This window comes from Cibotium barometz, chromosome 30 (assembly GCF_041138505.1).
Source record: "Cibotium barometz isolate CiBa-2024 chromosome 30, ASM4113850v1, whole genome shotgun sequence".
NCBI classification, from domain to species: domain Eukaryota; kingdom Viridiplantae; phylum Streptophyta; class Polypodiopsida; order Cyatheales; family Cibotiaceae; genus Cibotium; species Cibotium barometz.
The window spans coordinates 25,602,672-25,629,009 of NC_141075.1; the positions used below are offsets into that span (position 1 = coordinate 25,602,672).

The 26,338-nt window shown below is 45.8% G+C and overlaps 1 protein-coding gene across 1 annotated transcript in view; it reads right to left on the reverse strand.

Annotated features, from left to right (window-relative positions):
• The window catches only part of URE (urease), a 154,671-nt gene that overhangs the window by 21,974 nt on the left and 106,359 nt on the right, over positions 1-26,338 (reverse strand). Inside the window, exon 12 of the mRNA XM_086824046.1 lies at positions 7,450-7,587. Coding sequence (XP_086680172.1) covers positions 7,450-7,587 — 138 coding nt within the window. The remainder of the gene's footprint in view (positions 1-7,449; positions 7,588-26,338) is intronic.

The window sequence follows — 26,338 nt, forward strand, 5'->3', positions numbered from 1 at the left end:
CAGACAATCCTTGGATTGAGGCTCAAATGGCCACATCTTGCACTGAAATAAGTTCCTTAGAGGAGAGAAGAGTGGAGTACAGATTCCATGCTAGCGCGTACTTCTAGACTTAGGTTGGTGTCTGTAACTTGGTTGAACACAATGCTAATTAATACACTTAAATACACTAATTAATACACTTAAATACACTAAGATTTGATGGACACTTACTCAAATACAAGAAGTAATTTTCTGAATTGACAAGAGACACACAATGAGCCAGAACAGCCGACCCCTCCCTCAAATAAAGTATTTCGATCTTGGGAGAATCAAGTACATAGTGTCATGGGCATTTCTGACCAGATTTCCATACCAATACATATGAATACAGTATTGCAAACAAGTGGTTGTCGATGTAGACTTGCAACCCACGCTACCCTCTCAAGTGCCCATGTTCCCTACCATCTGCTCTCTATTGTTCCACCAACACATGGTAGCAACAATCTGCAAGAGAGCACGTAGGACAAGAGAACACTACACAGGGTATGTGATCTTGTAATTCGGTTCCTCCCTCCCCCTACTTGCTTCCATATTTAAGCATAAAAGATTACCAATTGCAAGTAGAGTCGATGAGACAGCGGAAGTCTTTCCGATGGAAGTCCTTGGAGTGATGAGATCTTCGATTTGTTGCATTTCTTCGCGACAAAAGTCTTCAAGAGGATGAAGGGAACCTTGGGAAAACTTCCCCTATGGCTCAACTTGAGAAAGGAGGGCTGAAATAGGATTTTCAGCAAAAAGACCAGAAATTACAACAATAAAGAGAGCTGTTTTGCTGAATTTCAGTCATTGGGAGTGTGTAGGAGAGTGATTAGCATCCGGAAACACTCTTCGAAGCTTGAAAAACACCTTAGCAGGCTTGGAAATGGAGTTGGGAAGGAGAAAAGTGCAGAAAATGCAGCCCAACAGCCCTTATGAAGGAGGCGCCAATCTCTAGAGAGAGGAGGAGGAGTGAGGTGGTGAGTTGTCCAGTGTAGGTGGTAGGCAGGTGCTTTGTGGAGCAAGCTTGAGTGGACACATGGCTGGTTACTCCCTTTGTACAAAGGGGATAAGGTTTGGGCGGTGGACATTGGGTTTTGTCCACCTCAAGACATTAGTGTGTGTGAACACTGGGCTGGTCATAATTTATAAGTGAGTTTTGGTCGCCCAAAACTTAATGAAGTGTATACACACTCACTTATAAATTAGTGCCAACTCCTAAGGCTAGGTTTATGACCAATACTTACTACCTGTCACATGCCACATAACCATGTCAGCAGACAGTTTCAGAAGCAAAGTTCACGGGCGAGCATCACCTTACCCGGAACTACACATTGGTCAAGCAAGCATGAAAACAGCACATGCAATTTCAATTGGAAGCAAGCACATAAAGATGCTATCCAATACAGCATTGGTATGGACAATCCCCGTTCGTGAGACTATACCAAAATAGACGTGCTCCAAGCAAGTACACGAGGTACCAGACCCAATGGAACACCAATCCACCAAGCATTTCCGGGCATGTACACAGAGGCACAAGTCCCAATGGAAAGCCAAGTCCACGGTATCACATGAGTGGCATAATCCCCGGCATATACAACTGCCATGGACACCAATCCAATGTACATACATGATGAGAAAGCATGGGTGGACCAACTGGGTGGCCAAATGGTGACAGTGTCAGAGGCATAGGGGATTTCTTCAAGATGAACAGGCCTCACCACCGGAGAGATGGCATCCGGAGGCTTAGAGGATCGGACGACACCATTGCTTCCGACCCGCTTGTTACAACCCCACGGATCTCCTAAATACAAAACAAAGTGATTACTACAAATCCCCTAAGAGAGATACAGGCTAGCTCACCTCCCAACCGTAAATTCCTAGGTTTATAACCTTATGGTTTCAAACTTTGGGCAGACATATTGCATGATGGATTTATGGACAAAAGAGGGCGCCTACCTTCATGAGCAAGATAAACGCACCCTAAATTGGGCAAAAGCTGGTCGTGGGCCTAAAAGAGGCATAAAACTTGTGCTACATGCTGAAGAAAGCGAAAAGTGACTTGTAAGACATATTTAGGCTGGTCGAGTTGCTTTTTGGAGCTTTGGGCTGATAGTTTGAGCTGGTCGACTCTTTCATGAACAGATATGAATCTATTTGATAGCGCCTATCATATATGGTGCAAAAGGAAGCTGGCCACCTTGTTTCTCTTCCTCCCCAGGGCTGGTCTAGTTGTTCTTCCCTCTCTCTCTCTCTCTAGGGCTGGTCGACTGCTGTTTTGAGCTTTACAAGGCTGGCCGATTTGCTTTTAGATCTCTCTGAGGATTGCAAAGTTTCTACAGAGTTGCGCAGGCAGATGTATGGGTTGATGGCAGTGTTTGGAAGCTGGTTGAAGTCTAGAATCTCTGCTTTGGGACTGATTTTCAGTCCTTGGACTGTGTGAACAGAAAACCCTAATCATATAAGCGAAGGAAAAATTTCAACTGACACTTGGAAGACTCCTGGTCATGGATTTATTGCGTGGACAGCCTACTTCACATGAGCGATTTCTGTATTTTTTCTCTCTTCTGCCTCTCTTTCAACGAAGTTGAACCCTGGTTTTAGGGTTTTGGGACAGCAAACCAAGGGGCTTTTATGGATTGAAGGCTTCCTCACTGTGGCCTTGCTATCGGGAAGAGTGTGGAACTGTTTGCAAAGTCCTTTACTAATGGATTCGGCTATCTTCATGGAGGCCTGTGTGGGCTCAAAGTTGCTTTTGTGGAAAGCAGTGTTTGGACACTTGTACATGTCTGAGTAAAACTTGGAAATCCTGGGTGCTTATGCACCCACATCCTTTGTTGTACAATTTCTCCCATGGAATAGAGAATTCCGTCAAAGGGGGACTAGCCGTTCTGGTCCCAGTGTGGTGTCCTGTCCATATGATTTTATTTTTCAGCATGTGTGATTATTTGTTTAATGGTTGTGGCCCCAGTGTTTAAATGTTTAAGTTCAGATTGATGGTCATGCAAAAGTGTGTCAAAGACCTTAGTCCCCCCCCTCCCCCCCCCCCAACCCCAGTTTGGTTACACAAGCCACGGGCTAAGGTCTACCTCCCATAGATCCATGCCTGTCTGCCGTATAGAGGCCTTCAACATGCCGATCTATGTTTTTCCACACGCGTAGTTGGGATCCGGAGTTTTGGTCGAACTCTGATTAATAGTGAGGTTATGACAATAATAACCCCCATGTTTCGCTTATATAGTGCCCACTCCTACTATAAATAACCATCCTGATATAAATGGTCTGTGCACATGGATTTATTAACAATAACCTTAGCCGTCTGAATCAGACAACTTTCTCCTAGTCGTTGGGCTCCCCCAACCTTGCCAAATTAGGTCACTAATCCCAAGGAATAGCACTAGATACGTAACATACTTCCCCTCCTCGTACATTTTCACTCTTGGAAACAAATTTATCTAAGAAAGAAAACTGGGAAACCTGTGTTGTAAACTAGCAACTGCCTCACAAGTCGAGTCCTCCTTTGTGCCATCTTTCCACTTAATTTCAAGGATCAACATATTTCCAAGTCACCGTTTTCGGTTGATGTGGAACATAAGACAAGTCCTCAACCTCAACAAGCTCCTGAGGAGTCACGATGCTATCCTCATCTCCGAGCATCTCTTTCAGTCTACTGACAAGAAAAATTGGGGACTTCCCCTCCTAAGACATGTCCACTCTTGGAAATAAACAGGGGAAGTTCAAACTACATACCTTCCCTCTTTGACAACCACAGATCTATCAAATATCTCAACACTCTTCTCATAGATGACTTTTGAAAGTGTTCGGTTGCTAGACGCAGGGGTAGTGATGGGTGAACACCAGTAGGACTAGCCGGGGCACTTTTTACCCTCCATAAGAGGGGTTTTTTCCCTCGAGCTCTTATGCATGTGAACTTGCCCTTATTTTACTTATAAGGTTCACTTATATTATACTTTCCCACTTATCCAATACATTGCAGTTTGTGCCTCTCCTTGTACTCTCACAATTGCTTCTCTCTGCGTGTATGGAGGTTCCTGTGCTTGGCTGCATGCAGTGGTTCACTCCACTATTGGGGTGAAACAGGGCTGCCCCCTTTCTCCCACCTTATTTGGGATGTACGTGGATGAGGTTTCAGACTATGTAGAGCGGGAGGGTGACAGAGGAGCACAGCTAGCAGGGACATGGATTCCGATGTTATTGTATGCTGATGATATTGTGCTGATCTCAGATTCTCCAGAGGGGATGCAGCGTCATTTGGATGCATTGCACACCTTTGCACAGGACAGTGGATTGTCTGTTAACCTTGGTAAAACCAAGGTGATGGTGTTTAACACAACAGCACAGTGGGTTAGGAGGTCAGTACCCACCTTTACATATGGTCAGGAGACAGTGGAGTATACAAATGCATATACTTACCTTGGTGTGGTTTTCAGTGGCCCACTATTTTCCTTGAGGAGAGCAGCGGAGACCAGATTGACCAGAGCTTATGCAGCATTGGGGAGACTAGAGAGGATGTGTTCGCAGGTTCAGTTTCAGGAACCTCGAACAAAGCTCTGGCTCTTTGACACTTTGGTCACTTCAGCCATGCTGTATGGAGTGGAGATATGGGGACCCTCAGTAGATCACCACAGCCGAGCTGGTAGCACTGATGGATGGAGACATATGGAGAGGCCCTTGGTTTCTATGATTTCCCGGATGATTAGGGCCAAGGCCTCCATACCACATGATATTATCCGTGCAGAGATGGCTGCCCCCCCATTGGTAGTAGAGGCACTCACTCGATCAGTCTCCTTTATACATAGCACTTGGAATCTCCCTAGAGACAGATATGCTCGCTTAGCCCTGGAGTCTTCACGACAGTTGGCATCACAGGGAGACGGATCATGTTGGTATGCACAGATGACAGCTTGGTTCCAGTTGCATGGCTTTAGTATGGAAAGGCTACCTCCATTTCAGTACTCCCTGGATGCACCCTCCCTCTCTCTCACACGGGCAGAGATTACCAGACTTATCAGGCAGGACTTGATTCATCTCGACACTAGGAGGACAGGGATACAGCCGACACAGGAGCTTGGTACGAAGATGGCTTTCTATAGAGATCTTCTTCTCCAGCTCACGCAGGATGGGTTTGTGATTAGACCCAGCTACATGGATACTCATCTTTCTCATGGGGTACGGTGTGCTATTGGTCAGATGCGCACATCCTCACACCAGCTAGAGATTGAGACTGGCAGATTCAGAGGAGTACCAGTTGAGGCCAGGATTTGTCAGCTATGCCAGATGGAGCCAGAGACAGAGTTACATTACATATGTCACTGTCCAGTATATTATGAGATACGAGGCCGTTTTCACTGCCTGTTTAGAGAGGGTTTTGGACCACTTTCTAGAGTCATGAGATACCAGGATTAGAGATGCCTCGGATTATACTTGCTAGAGCTTCGTAGACATAGAGAGGGTCTCTTGAGAGGGAGGGGATCAGAGAGGGAGAGACACCTACAGAGGCAGATTACAGACTTCTTTCGACCAGAGATTGAGCAGTCAGGCCAGCAGCCATTGTAGCTAGCCCCAGAGTATAGCCGCACTAGAGGTACACTGATTGATCGGGCTATAGAGCTGGGGCGGTCCAGGCGCCCCAAGATGAGAGGCCCATCTCGACACCGGCGGAGACTACAACAGAGGATCAGGACCATACTAGCACGGCATGGGAGACGTCCAGTCAGAGTACTCACCATGGAGGACATTGAGGATATCCGCCATCGACCGATGAGAGACTTCTTTGGATAGTGATGTGTATGATGCTTACCTTTGTTGCTGGAGTTTTCCTCCCAGATGTTATCCATTAGGAGCTCCTAGTACCGTACTTTTCCTCATAGTTATTTCAGTTTCAGTTAGCTGTTTTTAGCTTTTCTTACACAGACATTGTATCAGATCCACCAATTGTTGTAACCTTTTTGGTCTCATAGGTCATTTTGGCCTTTTGAAGACGTTAATATATCATTTCATTTCATTTCATTCCAACATTTGCTATCAGAGCAAGTTTTCATCACCAAGGACTTCTCTTTCTCGATTTTCAGCTCTTTTGCTGCTCACAGGTACGATTCAGGCTGCAGCCCGTTTTTGCATTTTTAGCCTATTTTGTCGCCTTCCCAGGCTTCAAAGGAAGCTTACTAGCCTTCTTATAGGCCCTAGCAACAGTTTCCATTCGAAAACTCTATTCTTGATGCAGCCTGGGGCTGACTTTCAGCCCACGCAGCACTTTTGGCAGTGCTCAAATTTTGGAAGAAGATTTTTACCTGTTTTTGGGATTGCTCCATCAAACCACACACATACACGGCCAATTCTACATTCCCATTAGACGATTGTAGCCTCAATTGTCCGATGCTGCACATCCCCAAAATCACCACCGGCAGTGCCACCCAATTCCGCAGCTGCCACCCAGCTCATCCGGCAGTGCTACCATTGCAGAGCTTTGCGTTTCTCATCACCTCGAGTCTCCCAAGCTGAAGATCATCAAAATCAGAGCTCATTTAGGCCTCCAAAACCTCTCTGCAAATTTCCAGCTTTCATGAAAACAGAGCTGAACCAAGCATAGAGGCGCATCCAGCATTCTTCGAGCTCTCTTTCAGTGGTATTGGCATCGACTTTTGGCATGCGGACAACTCTCAAACCTGACAAAGTTATATAAAATTTCTTCAAAAGGCACAACGTGTCTTTCAGATCAAAAGTTATACAATAGTGTCCATGTAATCTCATGATGGTACAAAAGAAAACAAAGACTAGAGCTATGAGCTGGGACTGTCAAATCCGAGCTATATAATACAAAACGGAATCATCATCATCATATAGCCTATGGAACTAACCCCCCCGGTAGGAGGGGGCCATCAAGGATATCAAGCATGGGGGTAGCCTGTACATGGTGGGCTTCCTATTAACCAGCGGAGAGCTATCTTTGGTGCTAATCCAGCCTGATGCACAGCAGCTTCAGAGAGAGTATATCATTGCTTATGGGGGTGCAGAGCAGGACATAGGATCTGGATTAGTGCATCTACTCCATATGGAGGGATACTGCTCACTATTATGGCCACATAGACTCGAAAGGGGCCATCTGGATCTGCACAAGCAAAGTGTGCTATGTTTATGAGAGTGGGATCATGGTGTTTCCTTCTCTTCAACTCCCACACTACTCTCTTGGCATCATAATGCCCCAGATTGGTTGAGATCACCATACACTCTGGAATGAGGATTTATTTTCATTTTCCAGATTATAGCTGTGATTTTGTAATGTTTCATTCGTATTTAATAGAAGTCTCTTTCTTGATTTTGTAATGTTTCATTCATACTTAATAGAAGCCTCTTTCTTGAAAAACAACAGAAAACAAAAAAACAAAAAAACAAATATGGTTACTAGATTGATACCTGTACATCATACTTGTCTGCAACATCTAGGCAGTTTATGATGGCAGCAGGTGTGGTGCCCCAATCTTCATGAAGCTTTAGGCCAATGGCTCCTGCCTTGATTATCTCCTCTAAACCTTCAGGGTGTGATGAGTTCCCCTAAAATCCCATTCATCATCATAATCATTAGTCTACTTTACAATTTTTTGTAATTTGGAATATCATTTAATAGTTACAATTTGAAATTTTCGATGGGCAAGTCTTAAAAAAGAGCTACCTGGTCTTCTTTTTAAGATTCCTAGAGAAACATGCCTTTTTTAATTAATAAAGACATACGAAACTACCTCACCATTTTTTAAATCAAAGTTAACATTCTGTTTCCCACATAATAGGTACCTCACCCTTTTCTGATGTTTGATGAAAAGAGAAGTCCCAAAAAGGCCACTGATTTTCAGAAACTCGTTCAAACCCCATCCTGAAGGATTCAAAATTCGTACTGTACTAACAGTTCAAAAATTTTGCACAACATGGATGCCAACCACTCCCAACCTCATAGTTAAAGAATGGAATGATCTGAAAAGGTCTCTACATGTCATTTTTTCCTCACTTACCAGGATCATACTGTAGAGAAATTCACCAACTGACTTGCTGGCCTCACTTCCATCCAGATCACTCCATGAATCCACCAGCCTCCGAAGGCTGCTGCTCATCATCTCGTATGAAGTTTTTGTACATGATAGGCTGCATGCTTATCCCATCTTATGTGCCAAAAAGGGTTTGTCTGGGAGCAGGCTGTCTGGGCCACTTCATATATTCACTAGCCCAAAGGATGGCCCTTCTCCATGCATAATCATTCCATAGGATGGATTGCATGTCTATCGTCTCATGTGCAGAAAAGAAACAGCCTTGGAACCGGACCTTGTTTTGTGCAATGAGCCATGCTTTCACAATAGAGCACTAGAACACAAGCGGAGAGCGTCCTGACGTCTGCATTTGTAAAGACCCATCAAGTGGGATTCCAACTAGAAGAAGGAAAATCACACTTGGTTGTCATAGCAACACCTTCCTCTAAATACCTTGATCAAAAGCACCAGCAAAGAGCTATGCAATAAGCTATGGCCTCATTTACAACAACCACTTTGGATGCTAGATCTACCATGAAAATGCTCAAAGCAATCAGTCAAGATTCCTGCCTAGGCATTCACTGATTCAGCAATCCTTTAAACTCATGGGGCAACTGGTGGAATACAAATTCTTCAAGTGCCTCCCAGTTGTGACAAGGAACTTCATCCAGATGGTAGCCCCTCTTTGTGTTTGTGTGGTCCTGCATCACTCCTGGTCCACTGAGCATTAACCTGGGGCCACCGTCTTTCCCTTCTGCCTCAGGATGGTCCTCAATGGGGAGTCGGGCAATTTATCAGTGGCTATTACTATTCTGAGAACCAACTCATCAGCTTCCACCACTGTGAGGGCCTAATTGGAAAATGGAATTGACCTTCAATCAGCTGTCCGGATCAGAGTAGCTGGTGGACACAAGGGCTTGCTAGTGTCCTCCCTTTTCTTCACAATAACCAATTCTCACAACCCTTCAAATAACACCCATGACTGTGTCACCTTCACTAAGGTCCTTATGCACCATCCATGACCATAAACACATGCATCCAAGTATTGAGTCCATGTTCCACATAATCACATTCAAGCCATAATTTAAGGATATGCATTCATCTTAAACCCCTTCATACATGCTTGCCAATTCCCATAACTCACACATAGATATCCATTGCACTTGCACTTTATTTTCATGTGCACAAAGAAACTTCCATTGAAGGGCCTCGTTGAGCCATACAAAATATATTAAATCTGTGACGTTCGAGCTCTATACTGAACACTCTTACATGTGTTCAGAAACCAACAAAAACTTTGCTCACAACACCATGAGACGAGCCCCAAAACTAGTAACTAGAACACAACTTTTGTTTTCCCCCTGGGAAAGCGATCCTTCTATTAGTTACCACGAAAAATGGCAGTAATGGCCAAGTATAAACTCGGCTCCACATGGGGAGGAGAGTCCAGAAACAAAAAAGGGGGGAGGATGCTCTTCTCCTCCGGCTGGCCGCTCCAGGAGGAGAAAGGCTATCTCATACAATGGGGGGAGGGGGAAACAACCACACCAGTGGTCTATAGTGCCAAGTGGGCTCACCACTACTGTTAGTGAGGAAGGGACCGTGACGCTTGGAGCAGGGTTGGTTGCCGGCACACTAAGGTGGTGTTTCTGGATGGTATGTCTGGAGTCCTCGATGCTCACAACACAGCACATGTATGAATAAACAGAATAGGATTGAACAAAACATAAGTGACAAGATTGGCAAGAATGACAAGAATACTGGACAACACTTGTACTACTCCAAGACATTGTTACATGCCCTTCACTGTAGCGTGCACACCTAGCACTGGTCACAATGAGTAGGACGACACACAAGCTCTAATTGACATGTGACTACAACACCCAAGGTTCAGGATAGGATGTAGTATGAAGGATGAAGCATGAAGGACGATGAGTTGAAGGACCATTTAAGCATTCCTGCAAGACGTGGTAGAGTCAGCGGAATCTGTGGCATCTCCTATCTTTGGTAGATGACATCGGAGTGACGGCCTCTGGTGGAATCTCCTATCTCTGGAAGATGCCCATTGGAGTGTCAATGTGGTGCCTTCAATGTCGGTGTGTGCACCTCTCATGTATCCGTTGGTGGGCTTTTGGACAGTCCACCAAATAACGTGCGATGGTTCCTTTAGGGTTGGTTCACTGTGGTGGTGTTACGGTGTTACGATGTGGCGGTGTTATGGTGTGACGGTGTGATGCCCAAAGATGGTCTGGTCCAATACAGTGTGGGCACCCTTGGTGGCTACAGGTTGCCCACCACCACTAGAGTGCTCACCGTCCTCAATGAGGAAGATGAGAAACATTATGCAGTTGCAGATTGTTACATATGAAAATATGTACTATGCATTGGATACATCATGAAACATGGGTACAAAATTAAAATATTGACATCACGAAAAGATGGTATATACAATGCTATCATAAAAACTAAAGATACTCCTCATAATGGCGGAAAACTTTGAGACGTGAGTGTTGCCCAATGTAGTACTAGGTACCCCAATGGATGAAGAATTTTGAGGACCAGAGAGAAGTAACTAGAGAGGGTAGAGGGACTGTCGAAGGGCATCTAGGTCTGCCGCTTGGGCCCATAAAGAAACAAGTTCCCTGGTCTGTTATGTCACCTGGTCACGTAACTTGATCACCTCCTCTCTGTTGTGGGAGGATGAGGAATGGAGGTGAGTGAGCTTGGATTCGGCTCCCTGTAGGCGCTGCTCCAAAGTGGACACCTAAGTTTGAAGACCTCGAATGGTGTCCTCAATCTAACGAGTGTGTTCCCTTTGGCGACGGCAATCATGTAAGAGCTCAAAGATGTAGTCGGTGAGGTAGGTGGAGTAGACGTGGAGAGTTCCAATAAGCTTCATTCTGAACGTATGTTCATTCCCGCCCGAATAAAACGCCTGTTCCAATTTGCAATCTCATTTTGAACATCCGTTCTCTTCCTCACTGGACGCATATGCCCACTCCATCTTGATTTCTTCGAAGCGCACGCCGCGCTCTCTCACTGAGGAGCGTACGGCCATTCTCTCATAAGCGTACAGTCGTTCCTTTTATTTAAAAAAATCTTCTTTGATCAGAGGGTTTTGCACAGTACTCTTCTATATTCCCATGCACCTACGCTCGGGTAGGTTGGTGAGAAATAACCCTCTCTTCGATGAAGTGAGCTCTCTAGACGCCCCTTCGCAAATCGGATCAGACCCATTGGTAAATACCGCATGGATTCAAACAGTGCTCGTCTTTGATAGTACTAGTGAGAGTGAGGACCTCCCCAGTAGTGGACAAGGGACTCCAAACCTTGAGGCAAGAGAGCCCAAACCACAGTGTATGGACATACCATCTATCCACGAACATGCTCCTATCTCTCCAACTTATTCTCAGCAAAGCCTTGCATCAAGGCTTCGCAATTTTATCCTAGGAAACACAGAGACCGTAGAATTGATTTCACCAAGTAATTTGAGGTGGTTATTAATGCCAGTAGTCTAGCACTTGGTGGTGTCTTAGCTTGTCCAGACCCCGAACTATGCGACAAGCTCGATGAGGATGAGGCAATGATAGCTACTTTGGAAAGTCGGGGAAACGCAAGCAAGGGAGATCACCCACAAAGATGTCTAGAGCGCTGTAGGAAAATGGAGAGTCGAGAAGCTCGATGGGCTCGATACCCTCCTCTCGATCTACACAGAAGGTCACCTCGTGTAGACAACCCAGACTAGGTGTAGGCAAGAAAGGCCCTCCAGATACGATGGTAGGGGATAATTGCAAGGATGGCGATGCTCACCGTGGTAGTAGGAGGGTCGAGAGGGGATCTTGAGCACGTCCCACTAGCCCTCGATGGAGGTGGAGAACTGGGGAGGTTGCTATGGGTGGTTGGGGAGGTGGGGTAGGAGGGATTGCTATCCTGGTGGTGGGTAGGAGGGATGTCACGGTTTGTCCGTCCATCCTTCTGTGGTTAATTGTTGGGGACGCCTAATTACCACTATGTTCGAAGCATGGCACTTGGGTGATTTCAAATATTCCATGTGTAGGACATATGAAATTAGGGATGGCTGGAACTAAGTGCTAGATTTAATGCTTGTGTGCTATCGTGTAACTTTAGCATGTGTTGCTAATATGAATGTGTTTGAATGGACAACCTTGTGTAGGTTGGTGAGATTGACGGGCTTTGTGCTCGTAAGTCAGAATGGCTGGGACATGATGGTGGTGATATGGTGTGAGGATTACCGGGAAGGGTTTTCTCAGCCACAAACTGGATGACAGTTGTTTGGGAAAGAGGCACTGATCTGGTGTGTTTGATCACCCTATGGGGTCATTGGGGATGCCCATGGCTTAGAGAAGCTGGACTTGAGTACGAGTTAGTACTCATAATTGCTGTTGGTGTGTTAGTAGTTGTGAGCTGCTAACATTGTGTGATGGTGGACAACTGGTATAGTGTGAGCATGTGTTACTCATTAGCTAGGGTGAATATGGCATGAATATAAGACAATGGATCGAGATGGTTGATATCTTAACAATAATATTGGGCTTTGGGTATGACGGGTATGCTTCTTACCAACGACAGAACCTATTGTTGCCGATGAAGGGGGCGCGGTGGAGAGGTGGAATACTGTTGTTGTCGATGATGAGGTGCAGCCAGATGACACCACGTCGCTGATGCAAGATGGTAGGGGTAGGAGGAGGGGCATTGCGTTGACGGGATGAGGCTAGAAGCTCCCTTTGCACCCAAGGTTGGATGCGGGATGCCACCAAGGTGGACTGCCGAGGTTGGCGGGGAGGTAAGTGGAATAGGAGGCTTATGCAGAAGATAGGTGAGGAAGCGTGTCGAAGGCCAAGTGGAGGAGGCAATTTTAGGCTTATTAAGCTGAGTCCGAAATCGGCGGCAACTAAGGCGGATAGATTCATAAAGGAAAGGAAATGGGCGGCTTGTCCAAAAGTAGTGGAATGCCTGTGTGTAATGGATAGAGACGAAGGGTAGTGGAGATGTGGGAATCTCTCAAAGTAGGAGATAGTAATGGAAGAAAATATAGAGATGGATGGAACCGGGGCTAGGTAGGAAAAGTGTGGGAGCTAGCAAAGCAATGGTGGTGGCAGAGAGCTGGGCTAGTGCAAGACCAGTAATGCGAGTGTCGGGATGATGGAGGACCGAACTCTCTGAGGGGCTAATTAGGGGGCAAGGTAAGCGGAAGTGAGGCACAGCCCGTTGGGCATCATGGGGCAGTTGATGAGGAAAGCTCCATGTCAATCAAAGCCGGAACACGTGGTGAGTTGGGTTGGAGTGAATAAAGTGATGAGCCGAGGAACGTGGAAGGGGAATGGGTCAATGAAGTTAATGGTGAAGGGAGTGGTGCGGGAGGGGGAGGCAAGAGACAGGTGAAAATAGTGTATAGAGAAAGGGGTTGAAGCTGGTGGGGTGTGGGTGGAATGGTGACGAGAAGGTGGGCGAGGAGGTGAGGCAGAGATGGGGATGATAGCATCATCCTTAGAGGGGAAATACTGAGGATCATTATTAGAGGATGATGATGATGGAGACGAATTTGAAGGAGTGGACGGAAAATCTACCTGTATAGCGCCATTGTTGCTGTAGTAGCTGATGCAAAAGGCGACGGTTGCGTAGTGGAGCTTGCGCCTAAGGGGGTAGCGTTGCATGCACAATGGCAGAAGGATGCACTTGGGTGGTTGAGGCCGCCTATATAGATGCAGAATGATCTATAGGTCATAAAAATCTAAAGATGGAGTGCTTGTATGGCACATGAGTGCTGAGTAAGCCGTCTGCCATGAGTGGATTGCGACAGAGGTGGGAGGAAGAACAGATGTAGAGGAATGAAAAGCAGAGGGCATGAGGTGGTGTAGTAGAAGAAAAAAAGAAAAAATAATAAAAGCCAAAAAAGCAAGAGACCTCGTAGTGGAAGGCGATTTTTATTTTTTTTCTTTTATTTTTTTGGGTAATTAGGTTGCTGGTGACGGGATTGTGCAGAGGCGTGGCAGGAAGGGGAGGGCATTGTGTGTAGGGCTCTGGGCAAGGTGGGTTATGACGGGAAGAAAAGAAAGAAACAAAGATATATTAAGCGTCTACTAAAGACCGAATGGGCCTATGATGTCCATATCTCATCATGGAATGGAAAATAAAACAAAAAGAAAACATAAACATAGCTATCTCAATGGGGTGATACAAAACTGTCCATGGAAACTCATCATGGAATACTAAGAACAGAGAAACATGAGCGCAGCATCAGCTCCGAGTAGATGGTATACCACTCTCCAAAAAATCAAGCATGGGGCTAATGAGTATGGGGCGATCAAGAGGGGTTGAGGAGAGCTGGAAGGAGATGTTGTCTGGGGCGATCAAGGGGAGAGGAGGTGATCAAGTGGAGGAAAGGAGAGCCGGTCGCGGGGTGTGATGATGGTGGAGGAAGAAGAGGAAGAAGATGTGGAGGACAAGTAGAACAATTGGTACTAGTGATGATAAAAGTTGGACGGAGGCGAGCTTGAAATTGGGCAACGCAGGAAGTAAATTTGAGGGGCGGACGTGAATGTGTTTGGATGGGGGTGAATATGAGATTGTGGCCAAAGCTGAATAGGTCGAGGGCACTTGAGCTGGCCGCTTTTATGATGTCACCACGTGTTAGTCTATTGCTGGGCTATGGTGGCCGTTGCTACAGGGAGGGCAGCGTGAAGAGGGGAAGGCGAGTATGAGAAATGCCATGGGGGACGCACGTTTGAAATTGGGCATAGGGGTTGAGCGTGAGAGGGATGACATTGGCAAGCATGACATGGGCACCTGGTGAGTATGAAAGACATGCTAAGTGGGGGCGAGCATGAGAGAAGGTATTGATAGGCACGCATGAAGGAGGGGAGGCAACTATGAAATGGCATGGGGAAGGTGAGTACGTAAGAGTGGGGAGGCGAGAAGGAGTTGAGTATAAGACCACATGTGGATGTGGTTGGAGGGGGGCGAGTATGACACAAGGCGAGTAGGAGATGTGTGAGGGAGTCGAGTATGAGGTTTGGAGGGGGGTTCATGTTGAGATAGCGAGCTCATCTAGTGAGGCAGTGGACACTGATGACCCGCTTGGGGGATAGGCCCCACACTTATACGACTGGCATGATTGGTGAGATCATGGGTGATATGCGGCCAGTGGGATGACACGCTGTGTGACAGTCATTCTAGAGACTGGCATAGTTATAGCGCCAGCTCATTTAGTTGGGTTCACTCTATAGAGAACCCTAGTATGTGTTTGGTTGAGTACCTTTTCATATGGTGTGTACTCTTATCTTTGTATATGGTGTGTTGAGTGTTGTGTGAAGAAGAAGAAGATTTTCAGCCTCTCACCTTGTGTGTTTTCTTTTAGGGTTTTGTGAGTGTGTGTGTGCTTACAAGAGCTCAAGCTCTCTTCCCCCCTGCATCTTTTCATGGTATCAGAGCCTGGTTCATGCTAAGGGCTGAGCTGCAAGCAAGAGAAGCACAGGAAGCGGTACGAGGGTAAGAGCTTCATTTACTCTTCCCTATTTGTGTTGGCGACTACACCCTTGTCGGGAGCTCTACGGGAGGCACCGGCAAACGATCTCTGATTGAGAAGCTTTCTTCGCGGGAGTAAAGCTATAGGGCAACTATCAGACAGAACTTTTCGGGCCGAAAACGCGTTTCGGGCGCGTTAGGACCTCCGTTTTTCAAAAAGGAGGCGATTTCGAGCACTGCACGTAAGTCATCCATTCTCTGCAGAACTCTGTTTTAAGAACTGCAGGAAGACAGACTGGTTGTGGAGACATTGTGTGTGCTGCAAGGAGGTCAACAGTTGCCATTGGGTGTATGTATGCACATTGAAATCACTGGTTGTGACATTTGAGTGTAGTACAGTACCGTTGCTGAAAATACAGCACTTTGTGCAAGACAAACCAGAGTGCTGTTTCTGGTAAATTTGTGTGTCTAGGAAGATGTCAAATGATGGCATAAACCAGATTGTTGCTGAAAAGCTTGATAAGAACAACTTCCATGCTTGGAGGTTCAGGTTGACGAGTTTCCTGATGGGAAAGGGTTATTGGGACTATATAGAAGGTGAGCATGAAGAGGCACCGGAGATACCGCAGATCAATCCGACTGCTGCAAATGTGAAAGAGTTCAAGGATTGAAACCAAGGAGCCAGAAAAGTTATGTATTGGCTCTCTATCAATATACAGGACACCATGATTGGACACATACAAGATGCCAAGTCTCCAAAGGAGGCGTGGGACACCTTGATAAAACTCTATGAAACGAATACCAAGGCACGAAAGATACAGTTGCAGAATGAACTTCATACTGTGGAGAAAAAGAGTATGTCTGTGAATGACTATGCATTGAAGATCAAGGGTACTGTGGAATCCCTTGCATCTATTGGCGTTTCAGTAGATGATGATGATAAGGTGGAAGTCTGTCTACGTGGTCTCGGGCCACAATACAAGGCGTTCAAGATGTCTATTTAGACTCGGGAAAACATTCCCAATTTCACAGATTTGGTGTCTATGTTGATTATAGAAGAGAAGAGCTTGGGTGAAGATCAACAGTCTTCACAAAACAAAAACAGTTCAGAGCAACAGGCCTTCTACACAAGTTCAGGAAGAGAACGAGGTAGAGGAGGCCGTGGACACGGCCAAGGAGGTGGCCGAACAGGTAATCAGAATTATGGCCAGCAGCAGCAACAACAACAGTCCCAAAATTCACAACAACAACAACACGCAGGTGGAGGAGGTCAATTCAGAGGCAGGGCGAGTCAAAGAGGTCGTGGAAACTGGCAAAGGCAATATAACGATAGACATGGATGCTTTTATTGTAGTAAGCCTGGACATGTATAGGCAGATTGTTATAAGAAGCAGGCTGACATGCAAAATGGAAAATTGTAGCAAAACAACTATGCATCCTCGAGCAGAAACAATGAGGATAATGAAAGGTTGTTTGTTATGCAGCATGTCGTTAATGCCATGTCTGAAAATGTTGAAGCAGCACATAAAGATGATGTATGGTACGTTGGTTCAGGTGCTTCGAACCACATGACAAGTCATGGGGAGTGGTTCAAGGAGATGAAAAACCTTGAAAGACCAGGTTTTGTGAAAACAGGGGATGACACTGCTCATCCAATTGCCCATGTTAGAGATGTGCCATTGTCTATGCAAGATAGCAAAGTGAAGTACCTTGCACATGTACTTCATGTTCTGAACATAACAAAGAATCTGGTTTCAGTTGGCCAGATAATTGAGCAGGGTTTGCAGGTTCGGTTTAACCCTGATGGTTGTTATGTTGAAGACTTTAAAGACAAGTGCAGGTTGGTTGCAAAAGGCAACAGAGTGGGCAGAATGTTTACATTGAATGTAAACATGCCTGAAGTGAGTGCTGCGATGTTTGCAAATGGTTCAGGAATTGTTGCAGACGCAGACATTTGGCATAAAAGAATTGGACATGTGAATGTGCAAAGAATGAAGTCTACGCAGACTAAAGGAATTGTGACAGGGCTGCCAAAGTTTAAAGTTGAAGGTATGCAGAAAATATGTGAAGCATGCCAATTTGGAAAGCAAACAAAGTATGTATTTCACGTGACAGAAATGTGAGCAGAAATGCACTAGATGTTGTGCATTCAGATGTATGGGGTCCTACGAAGACCATGTCTATGGGAGGCTGCAGGTATTATGTGACATTTATTGATGACCACACAAGGTATACTTCATGAAGGAGAAGGGTGAGGTGTTCCCTCATTTTCAAAATTTCACAGTTATGGTTGAAAAGTAAACAGGGAAATATGTAAAGTGCCTAAGGTCAGATGGAGGGGGAGAGTACTTCTCCAATGAGTTCTCTGAATTTTTGAAGAAGAATGGTATTCGGAGACAGTTTACATGCAGATACACTCCGCAGCAAAATGGAGTTGCTAAGCGAAAAAACAGGCACATTGCTGAGATTGCGCGAGCATTGATGGAAGAGAAGAATATGCCGCATAGCTATTGGGCTAAGGCTGTTTTTAGAGCAGTTTACATCATGAACAGGACTCCAACTGCAACCATACATGATGTAACTCCAGAGGAGAGGTTTGCTGGCAGAAAACCTGATTTGTCTCATCTGAAAGTCTTTGGATGCATTGCATATGTGCATGTGCCAGATGAGTTGAGCACTAAGCTGGATCCAAAAGCTGAAAAATGTGTGTTTATTGGATATTCCCTTGAGCAAAAGGGATACAGGTGTTATAACCCTGCTACACGTGAGTTGAGGGTAAGCAAGAATGTTGTTTTTGATGAGATAATGCTGCTGAAAAAAAAGAAGCTGTTGGGACTGATGTGAGTGGAAATGTGGTTGCACAGAATGCAAGTCAGCAATCACACTCTTTGAGTGGACCAAGAGAGTCCTCATCTAGTGGTTCAGCTGATAGACCATGGAGTGGTAGGCTGCGTCATTATACCAGTCCTGCAAATGTGATTAGTACATCACATAAAAGCAAAGAGAAAGTGATTGAGCCCCTTAGTATGCCTGACATTTCTGCAAGGCAATCTCATGTTGATGGAGAGTCTAATGGCTCAGAGATGAGCCTTGATGAGGATCTTGGGATACCAGCTATGAGAACACGAAGCCATGAATGCAAAGCTGCGAAGATCTGGGAGAGTGAAGAATCCTGTGCAGAGGTTTACCTATGATGGTTATGTTGCACATCACTATGCATACATGGCAAAAGTTGTGCAGGTTGTAGAGCCCACATGCATTGATGAGGCTGTTGGAAATGTGTGTTGGGAGAAAGCTATGGATGAGGAGATCGATGCACTATATGGAAATGAGACTTGGGATTTAGTGCAATTGCCTGAAGGCAAGAAAGCCATTGGATGCAAGTGGGTGTACAAAGTAAAACATAACAGTGATGGAAGCAGAAGCATGTACAAGGCTAGATTGGTAGCCAAAGGATATGCGCAGACATATGGCATTGATTATGAGGAAACTTTCAGCCCAGTTGCCAAGATGGCAACAGTGAGAGTTGTGATAGCAGTGGCTGCGTCAAAGCAATGGTCTTTACATCAGATGGATGTAAAGAATGCATTCTTGCATGGGTATTTGCAAGACGAGGTGTATATGTTGCAATCACCAAGCTATGAGGATGTGAGTCACCCCGAGCATGTTTGCAACCTTGTATGGCTTAAAACAAGCACCAAGAGCATGGTCTGACAAGATTTTTGAATATCTTGTCACTATTGGCTTTCATGTAGCCAATGAAGATTTCTCGTTGTATGTGAGACACAATGATAGAGGGGTTATGCTTGTTGTCATCTATGTAGATGACCTGATCATTACGGGGGACCATGATGCAGAGATCTTTGATGTAAAGATCTTGCTTAGACAGAAGTTTGAGATAAAGGATCTGGGGGAGCTCAGATATTTCTTGGGCATTGAGGTGATTAGGTCACCACATGGTATTGCATTACTCCAGAGACAGTATGGCTTGGACATGTTGTCTAAGTATGGTATGACAGGCTGTAAGCCTATCTCAGTGCCATTGGATCAGAATGGCAAGTTGAGTGCAGATTGAGGAGAGATTTTGGAGGATCTTACTATGTATAGGCGCATAGTAGGAAGCTTGATCTACATGACAATCACCAGGCCAAATTTGAGCTATGCTGTTGGGTTGGTGAGTCAGTTTATGTAGGTTCCTCGAAAGCCGCATGTGGATGCATTGAGACGCATACTCAGGTATGTGAGATCTACTTTGCATTGTGGACTATTTTATGAAACTGGGACAGAGATATGTATACATGGGTACACAGATGTTGATTGGGCTGGTAGTATCTCAGATAGAAGATTTACTAGTGGCTTCATGTTTTCTTTGGGGAATGCTGCTGTAACTTGGAGTAGCAAGAAGCAGCCTACGGTTGCTCTATCAAGTACAAAGGCCGAGTACACAGGTGCTGCTATGGCAGCATGTGAGGTAGGTTGGTTGAGAAAGCTACTTGCAGATTTGGGTCTATCAGTGGATAGACAAGTTGTCATTTTTTGTGACAACATTAGCAATATACAGTTGGCCAGGAACCCAGTTTTTCATGCTCCCACGAAGCATATAGAGGTCCACTATCATTTTGTCAGAGAGAAGGTATTGGCAGGAGACGTTGACCTTGTTTATGTCAGCATAAAGGATCAGGTCGCTGACATCTTCACCAAAGCATTGGGTACAGAGAAGCTTCGCAGATTCAGGGCTTCGCTTGGTGTACATGAGATGGAGTTGAGTTCGAGGGGGAGTGTTCAGATATCGAGCTCATCTACTGAAGCTTCGCAGATTCAGGGCTTCGCTTGGTGTACATGAGATGGAGTTGAGTGTTGAGATATCGAGCTCATCTAGTGAGGCGGTGGACACTGATGACCCGCCTGGAGGATAGGCCCCACACTTACACCACTAGCATGGTTGGTGAGATCATGGGATGACAGGCTGTGTGACAGCCATTCTAGAGACTGGCATAGTTATAGCGCCAGCTCATTTAGTTGGGTTCACACACTAGAGAACCCTAGTATGTATTTGGTTGAGTACCTTTTCATATGGTGTGTACTCTTATCTTTGTATATGGTGTGTTGAGTGTTGTGTGAAGAAGAAGAAGAAGATTTTCAGCCTCTCATGTTGTGTGTTCTCTTTTAGGGTTTTGTGAGTGTGTGTGTGCTTGCAAGAGCTCAAGCTCTCTTCCCCCCTGCATCTTTTCAGTTTGAGCATGAAAGTGATGTGAAAGTTAGGGGGTGAGTACAAAGATCGGGAGGGGAGCGAGCATGAAGAGGGAAGAGGGGAGGGGGACGAGTGGGGGACGAGTAGGAGAGTATTGATGGAGGCGAGTAGGAACATGTGCATTGGGCAGTGGGGAAGTGTGCACCCTGTATTCCTCAGAACGTCGCAGAATGTGGACCGGGGGGCGCGTAGGAGGATGGGCGAGTATGAAATGGGTCGATGAGGGGAGTATGAGCTGAGTCGGAAATTGTTTTTTTTTTCCCATAAAGAGACTTCTATTAAGTATGAAAAAACATACAACAATCACAGCTATAAGCCGGAAAAGAATAGAATCACCCCAATATGTAAGGTGATTTCAACCACTGAGGAGCATCATGATGCCATGTAAGACCTGTGGTACTAGAGGAAAAGAAGATGCCATGGTCCCACTCCCGCATAAATATCACGCGCTTCGCCTGCGCAGTACGAGAGGGCCCTTGAATGCGAGCCCAAGTAGCCATAAGAGTATGGATGATATCACCCCATATAGTACTAATGCACTAAGACCCAAAAATATCGACACCCTGAATAGCTTCCGTGCATCTAGCTCTCCAGATCTACCATGCTGTAATACTGGCAACAATCTTCCAACTGGTGTGGGGGGTGTATAATCAGAGTGAGGAACATCCTGCAATAAACCATGCTGGGCAATACCTCTACGAATGCAATTAGCAGAATCTATACCACTGCCCTCATAAAAAAGCTGCGGACCGGACTGGGAGAGCCATTCAACTGCCCCCCAAGTCACATGCATGGCTTGGCCACTCAATTTGCCCACAAGTTGGGCTACAAAACCCCAAATCTGTTGTGCAGTGCTGCATCCCCATAAACAATGTTGTACAGTCTCAGAATCTGCCGCACACCTAGGACAGGAAGGTGCTACACCGAAAACCGATCTCCACTAATTGATGGGGAGACCACCATGTAAGAATAACCAAAAGAAATGAGAGATCTAACTCCTTCTGTATGAGTGCCAAAGTCTATGCCAATATCTGCGCTGTATCACTGGAGAAATATCATAGCTCTCCCAATAAGGCTTGAGAGTAGCGATCCTATGCATCTATCGAGTGAGGATAAGCCTGGCATTCCAGACAGTGAAACTGCAAAAAGGAAGGCTTTTCAAAGGATCGAAGACATCAATCCACTCCTACTCTCCTAGATCCCATTGAAGATATCCTATAGGACTGCCACTATATAACCACTAACACCAAGAGCTATGAGTCACTATCTGAGAGGAGAAGGTTCAATGAACCAATGCTTCCCCCAACAACCAACAATCCTCACTGGACTAAGCCTAGTATCTGGGATGATCTCCTCCATACTACATCTCCTCAATCTCCCTCCAGGCATGATAGAGTAAATGATACAATCTGTAGCCTCCTAGCCGAGGAGACCAATGACCTGCAGAGGTATGTCTATCGTCGAAAAAACTCCCAGCCAACTCGGATGATAGTCTCCATGAAAGGTCCTAGAAGCTCCAAGCAAGAACTGTGTATGCACATCTCTCTCATCCTGACCACTGCATATGACGAGATGCACCAAGTGGCCGACCAGACTCATCCCTAATGAGCTCGTTCCACATAATAGGTTGTCGGTCAGCCTCATCCAAAGACCTAGGTAGCCTTTGTCGCAAAAGATCTCATGCTTCTCCATGCTCTGACAATGGTTGCAATAAGAGGGGAAGATGGTGCCTTGATATCAGTATGTGTGAACAAAAATCGTGTGCTGGGCATCCAGTCTCTCCCGACCCTGGGTGTACATCTGAAATCTGAGACAAGAAAAAATCCTTCCAAGGCTCAGTGCCTGCTAGAAAACCTCTGACCACAAGTTTGCATAGCAACGCCCTACACTGAACATCCGGATCGATAATACTAAACCCCCCCTCTCGTTTGGGCTAAAAAACTATGAGCCAAGCTACCCTAGCACGAGTGTCTGAGGTGCCATCCAAACCCAACCAGAGAAAATTGTGGATCAATCTCCGCAATTGGCCAATGCACGCACGAGAGAAGCACCAACAAGAGGCAATAAACCAAGCTGAGGCAAGCAATAATTGATTAGCCACCAAAGCTCTGGAAGCTAAATCTAATCTCCTAGAGCTCCAATGGAGGAGCTTCTTCCGGATACTCATAAGTACTGGGGCAAACTATTGTGCTGGAGAAATATCAATCCCAACTTGGCATCCCAAATATCTAGCAGTGCATCCTCTGTTGATCCAAGTAAAACCAAGCTCTGCACCCCAGGTAACTCTCGGTGAATCACTAACCCAAAAACCAAAAGATTTGTGCCAATTAATGACTGCCCCTGCTGCCAAACAGAACTCCTCTAGTGCTACCCGGAAGGAACATAAGCATATATGTGAAGCCTCCAAGAACATGGCTGTGGCATCAACTAACTCAGAGTCGACCAATTCCTCTTGACTACGAAGAGGCAACCTCAATCGTGAAATACCAACAGTGGAGCGGAGAAAGATACTCATGGCCTCTACAACTATGATATATAATAATGGGGCTAAAGGGCAGCCTTGCCGTACTGAGCGAGAAATTTGAAACCACTCTCCTCTATCACCGCAAGTGAGCGCTCTACTGTGGGCATCGCGATACATGCATAAAACTCCCTTGATCCATCTCTGAGAGAAGCCCATATGGCTAAGAGTACCCTCAAGGAAGTCCCAATCCACTCTATCATAGGCCTTCTCAAAATCCAAGAGTAGAATGGCTAAGGGCTGATTGCTCGCTTTAGCCCATTCGACGGCCTCCCGAAACGAGAAAATGTTATCAAAGATGCTACTGTCGTGTAAGAATCCATTCTGAGTATCATGAATGACATCCTGCAAAATTGGTTGCAATTTGATGCTCACTGCCTTAGCAAGAATCTTATATGCAATCCCAAGTAAGGTGATAGGTCTCCACTGGCCAATCAATGTCTTATACCCACTCTTAGGAATAAAATAAATAAGCCCCTCAGTGAGAGAAGAAGGCATAGAAGCTGTCCCACATCTCCTGCAAAGCCGATGTGATCTCAGCCCCAATCTCATCCCAAAAAGTAATGAAAAAAACAGGGGAGAGGCCATCCTCCCCTGGATACTTACCATGAGGTAAGGCATGAAGAGCATGACTGAACTCCTACATAGAAATAGGGGCATCCAGAGCGGCACACATCTCCTCATTCATCAAATGTGGCAATGCATTCCAAACCTTCCTCTGTGCCCTGTGTCTCAAATCAGAGTGCGGCTCAGCACTAAGAAGTTGGCGATAGAAATCAGTGGCAATCTGTCTAACCATAAGAGGATCTGAGTGAAGAGTGCCATGTGAATCCTGCAACTACCTAACACTATCTCTGGCATGAGATGGGCCGTGAATAGCAAAGAAATGTTTGTTACATCTGCCACCCATCTGTGTCCAAAGAGATACTTGGGTATGCAAACGGTACTCCGCGCGCTGCTCAAGAGAGTGATGAAGATATGCCCTAACAATAGATAAAGAATCTGCAACCCATTAATCATGAGGATGATTCTCATGCTCTTTCTGCAAGGTAGCCAATCTACGTCTAATAGTCCTTTCTAAATCCAATGCCTCTTGTCTCTTAGACAAGGCACATGTGTGATAAAAGTCACTAATATCACAGAGAGCAGAGGCCTGTGAGAAATCATGAGATCTCCAAATATCAAGCATACAACGCAATAGCTCTACATTTGAAAACAAATGATCATGGATGCGTACATGGGGTACTGATCCATGGCAATTCGGATCTCTAATACATAAAACCACTAGGCAATGATCCGATTTAGAGGTGCCTGTAGCAATAAAAGTATGCCCACCTCTGTCAAGCACCCAATCATCCACATAAAATTTGTCTAACCGTGCATAAATAAATCATGCATCTCTTCTCCTGTTAGACCATGAATAAAGAAGAGTGGATGGTCTCCTCAAAATGTCACCCTCATGCCAACAATCTCTGCCATGAATGGAGAGTATAAACCTCTCCCAAGATGCTCTTTCAAGAGGATGCACCAAGCCCTCATGTCCACCTCTTTTATCCGTTGGCATCTCAACCATGTTAAAATCCCCACCAATAATCCAATGGTTGGCAAGAGGCATCAGTGTAGTGAGAGATTTCCAAAAGGCAATCCTCTCACCACAATGGTTAGGAGTATATAGGTTGAGAATACCAATGCGTGTAGTACCCTGCATAAGAAGGATCCACTACGCTCTCGCAGGCAAAATGACACCATGTCCAATAATGCAAGGCAAGATCAAAGCTGAAACAGAGATACAGACACCACCCTTGGAAGTTGGTACCAACAGCTGGTGACCAAAAGGTGTGTCCTGAGAGAAACTTGCCTGATCTCCTACACTGGCTAGCATCCTATTTATGCTCTTGCAAGAGCAATACATCCATAGGTCCACCTGTAACTGCACAATGAAGCTTGGTTTTTACAATTTGTTTCCGCCGACGCGAAAAAAAAACCCCCAAGACCCTCAATGTTCCAAGAGACAATCCTCATAAGGACTCAGAGTAGGAACGACTAGATCTCGTAGTCGACGAAGGACCCCCTTTAGAGGCGGAAGTACGTCTCACATAGGTAAGGGAAAGAAAATCTAACGATGTAAACCTTACCTCTATCTCCCACTCCAGAGAAAAGCCAGGGAAAGTCCTCATAACTGGAGAGGTACCATGACAAATCATCCTCAAGGGTACAATCATCCTGTAACTGTAATGCAGCATCCTCCTGTGAAGGATCCAAATCATGTGCCAGCAAAGCCTCATCCTCCAAAGAAGGATCAACATCCTGTGAGGCAAGAGCTGCATAGGGGTTAGGGTGCTCCACAAGAGGTGTGGGTGAAGGGGCAGGTACGGGGGTCCGAGGGTGCCTGCCATCCCTAACCACAACCCAACGCTGTGTGGTCTAATGTGGCAAAGGAGCAACTGCAGTCTCGGCAACTGCAAAAGGCCTCTGATGGTGGGCAGGATCACGCCCACTATGTTAGCCTTGAAATCCTTGGTTGCTTGGGCTTCTGCCCACTTGGTCGTGTAATCTGTGGCGATGACAATGTATTTGCACCAACTTGGGTGTGCCACAGGATTGGGCTTGGGCTTCTGCCCACTTGGTCGTGTGATCTGTGGCGACGACAATGTATTTGCACCAACTCGGGTGTGCCACAGGATCAATGGACCCCACGAAATCAATGCCCCACTTCTCGAATGGGGAACAAGCCAGAGAGATCTGAAGAGGCCAGTGAGATTGATGGGTGGATCTGGGCCCACACTGTTGGCAAGTGTCACAAGATTTGGTGAGCTGAATGGAATCTTTGAACATCGTCTCCACCACAGGCCGTGCTAGAACGAAGGGCTATGTGCAGCAGAGCAAGTGGGCGGCCGATGTCCTACCGAAACCAAGTGGGCAGTCAGGACTGGTTCAAATGTGAAATTGAATGAAGTGGATAACCGTTGCTTGGGGCAATCCTGTGTATAGTGGTCCTTAGATTCTAAGCAGTGCCTACAAGGCGGTGCA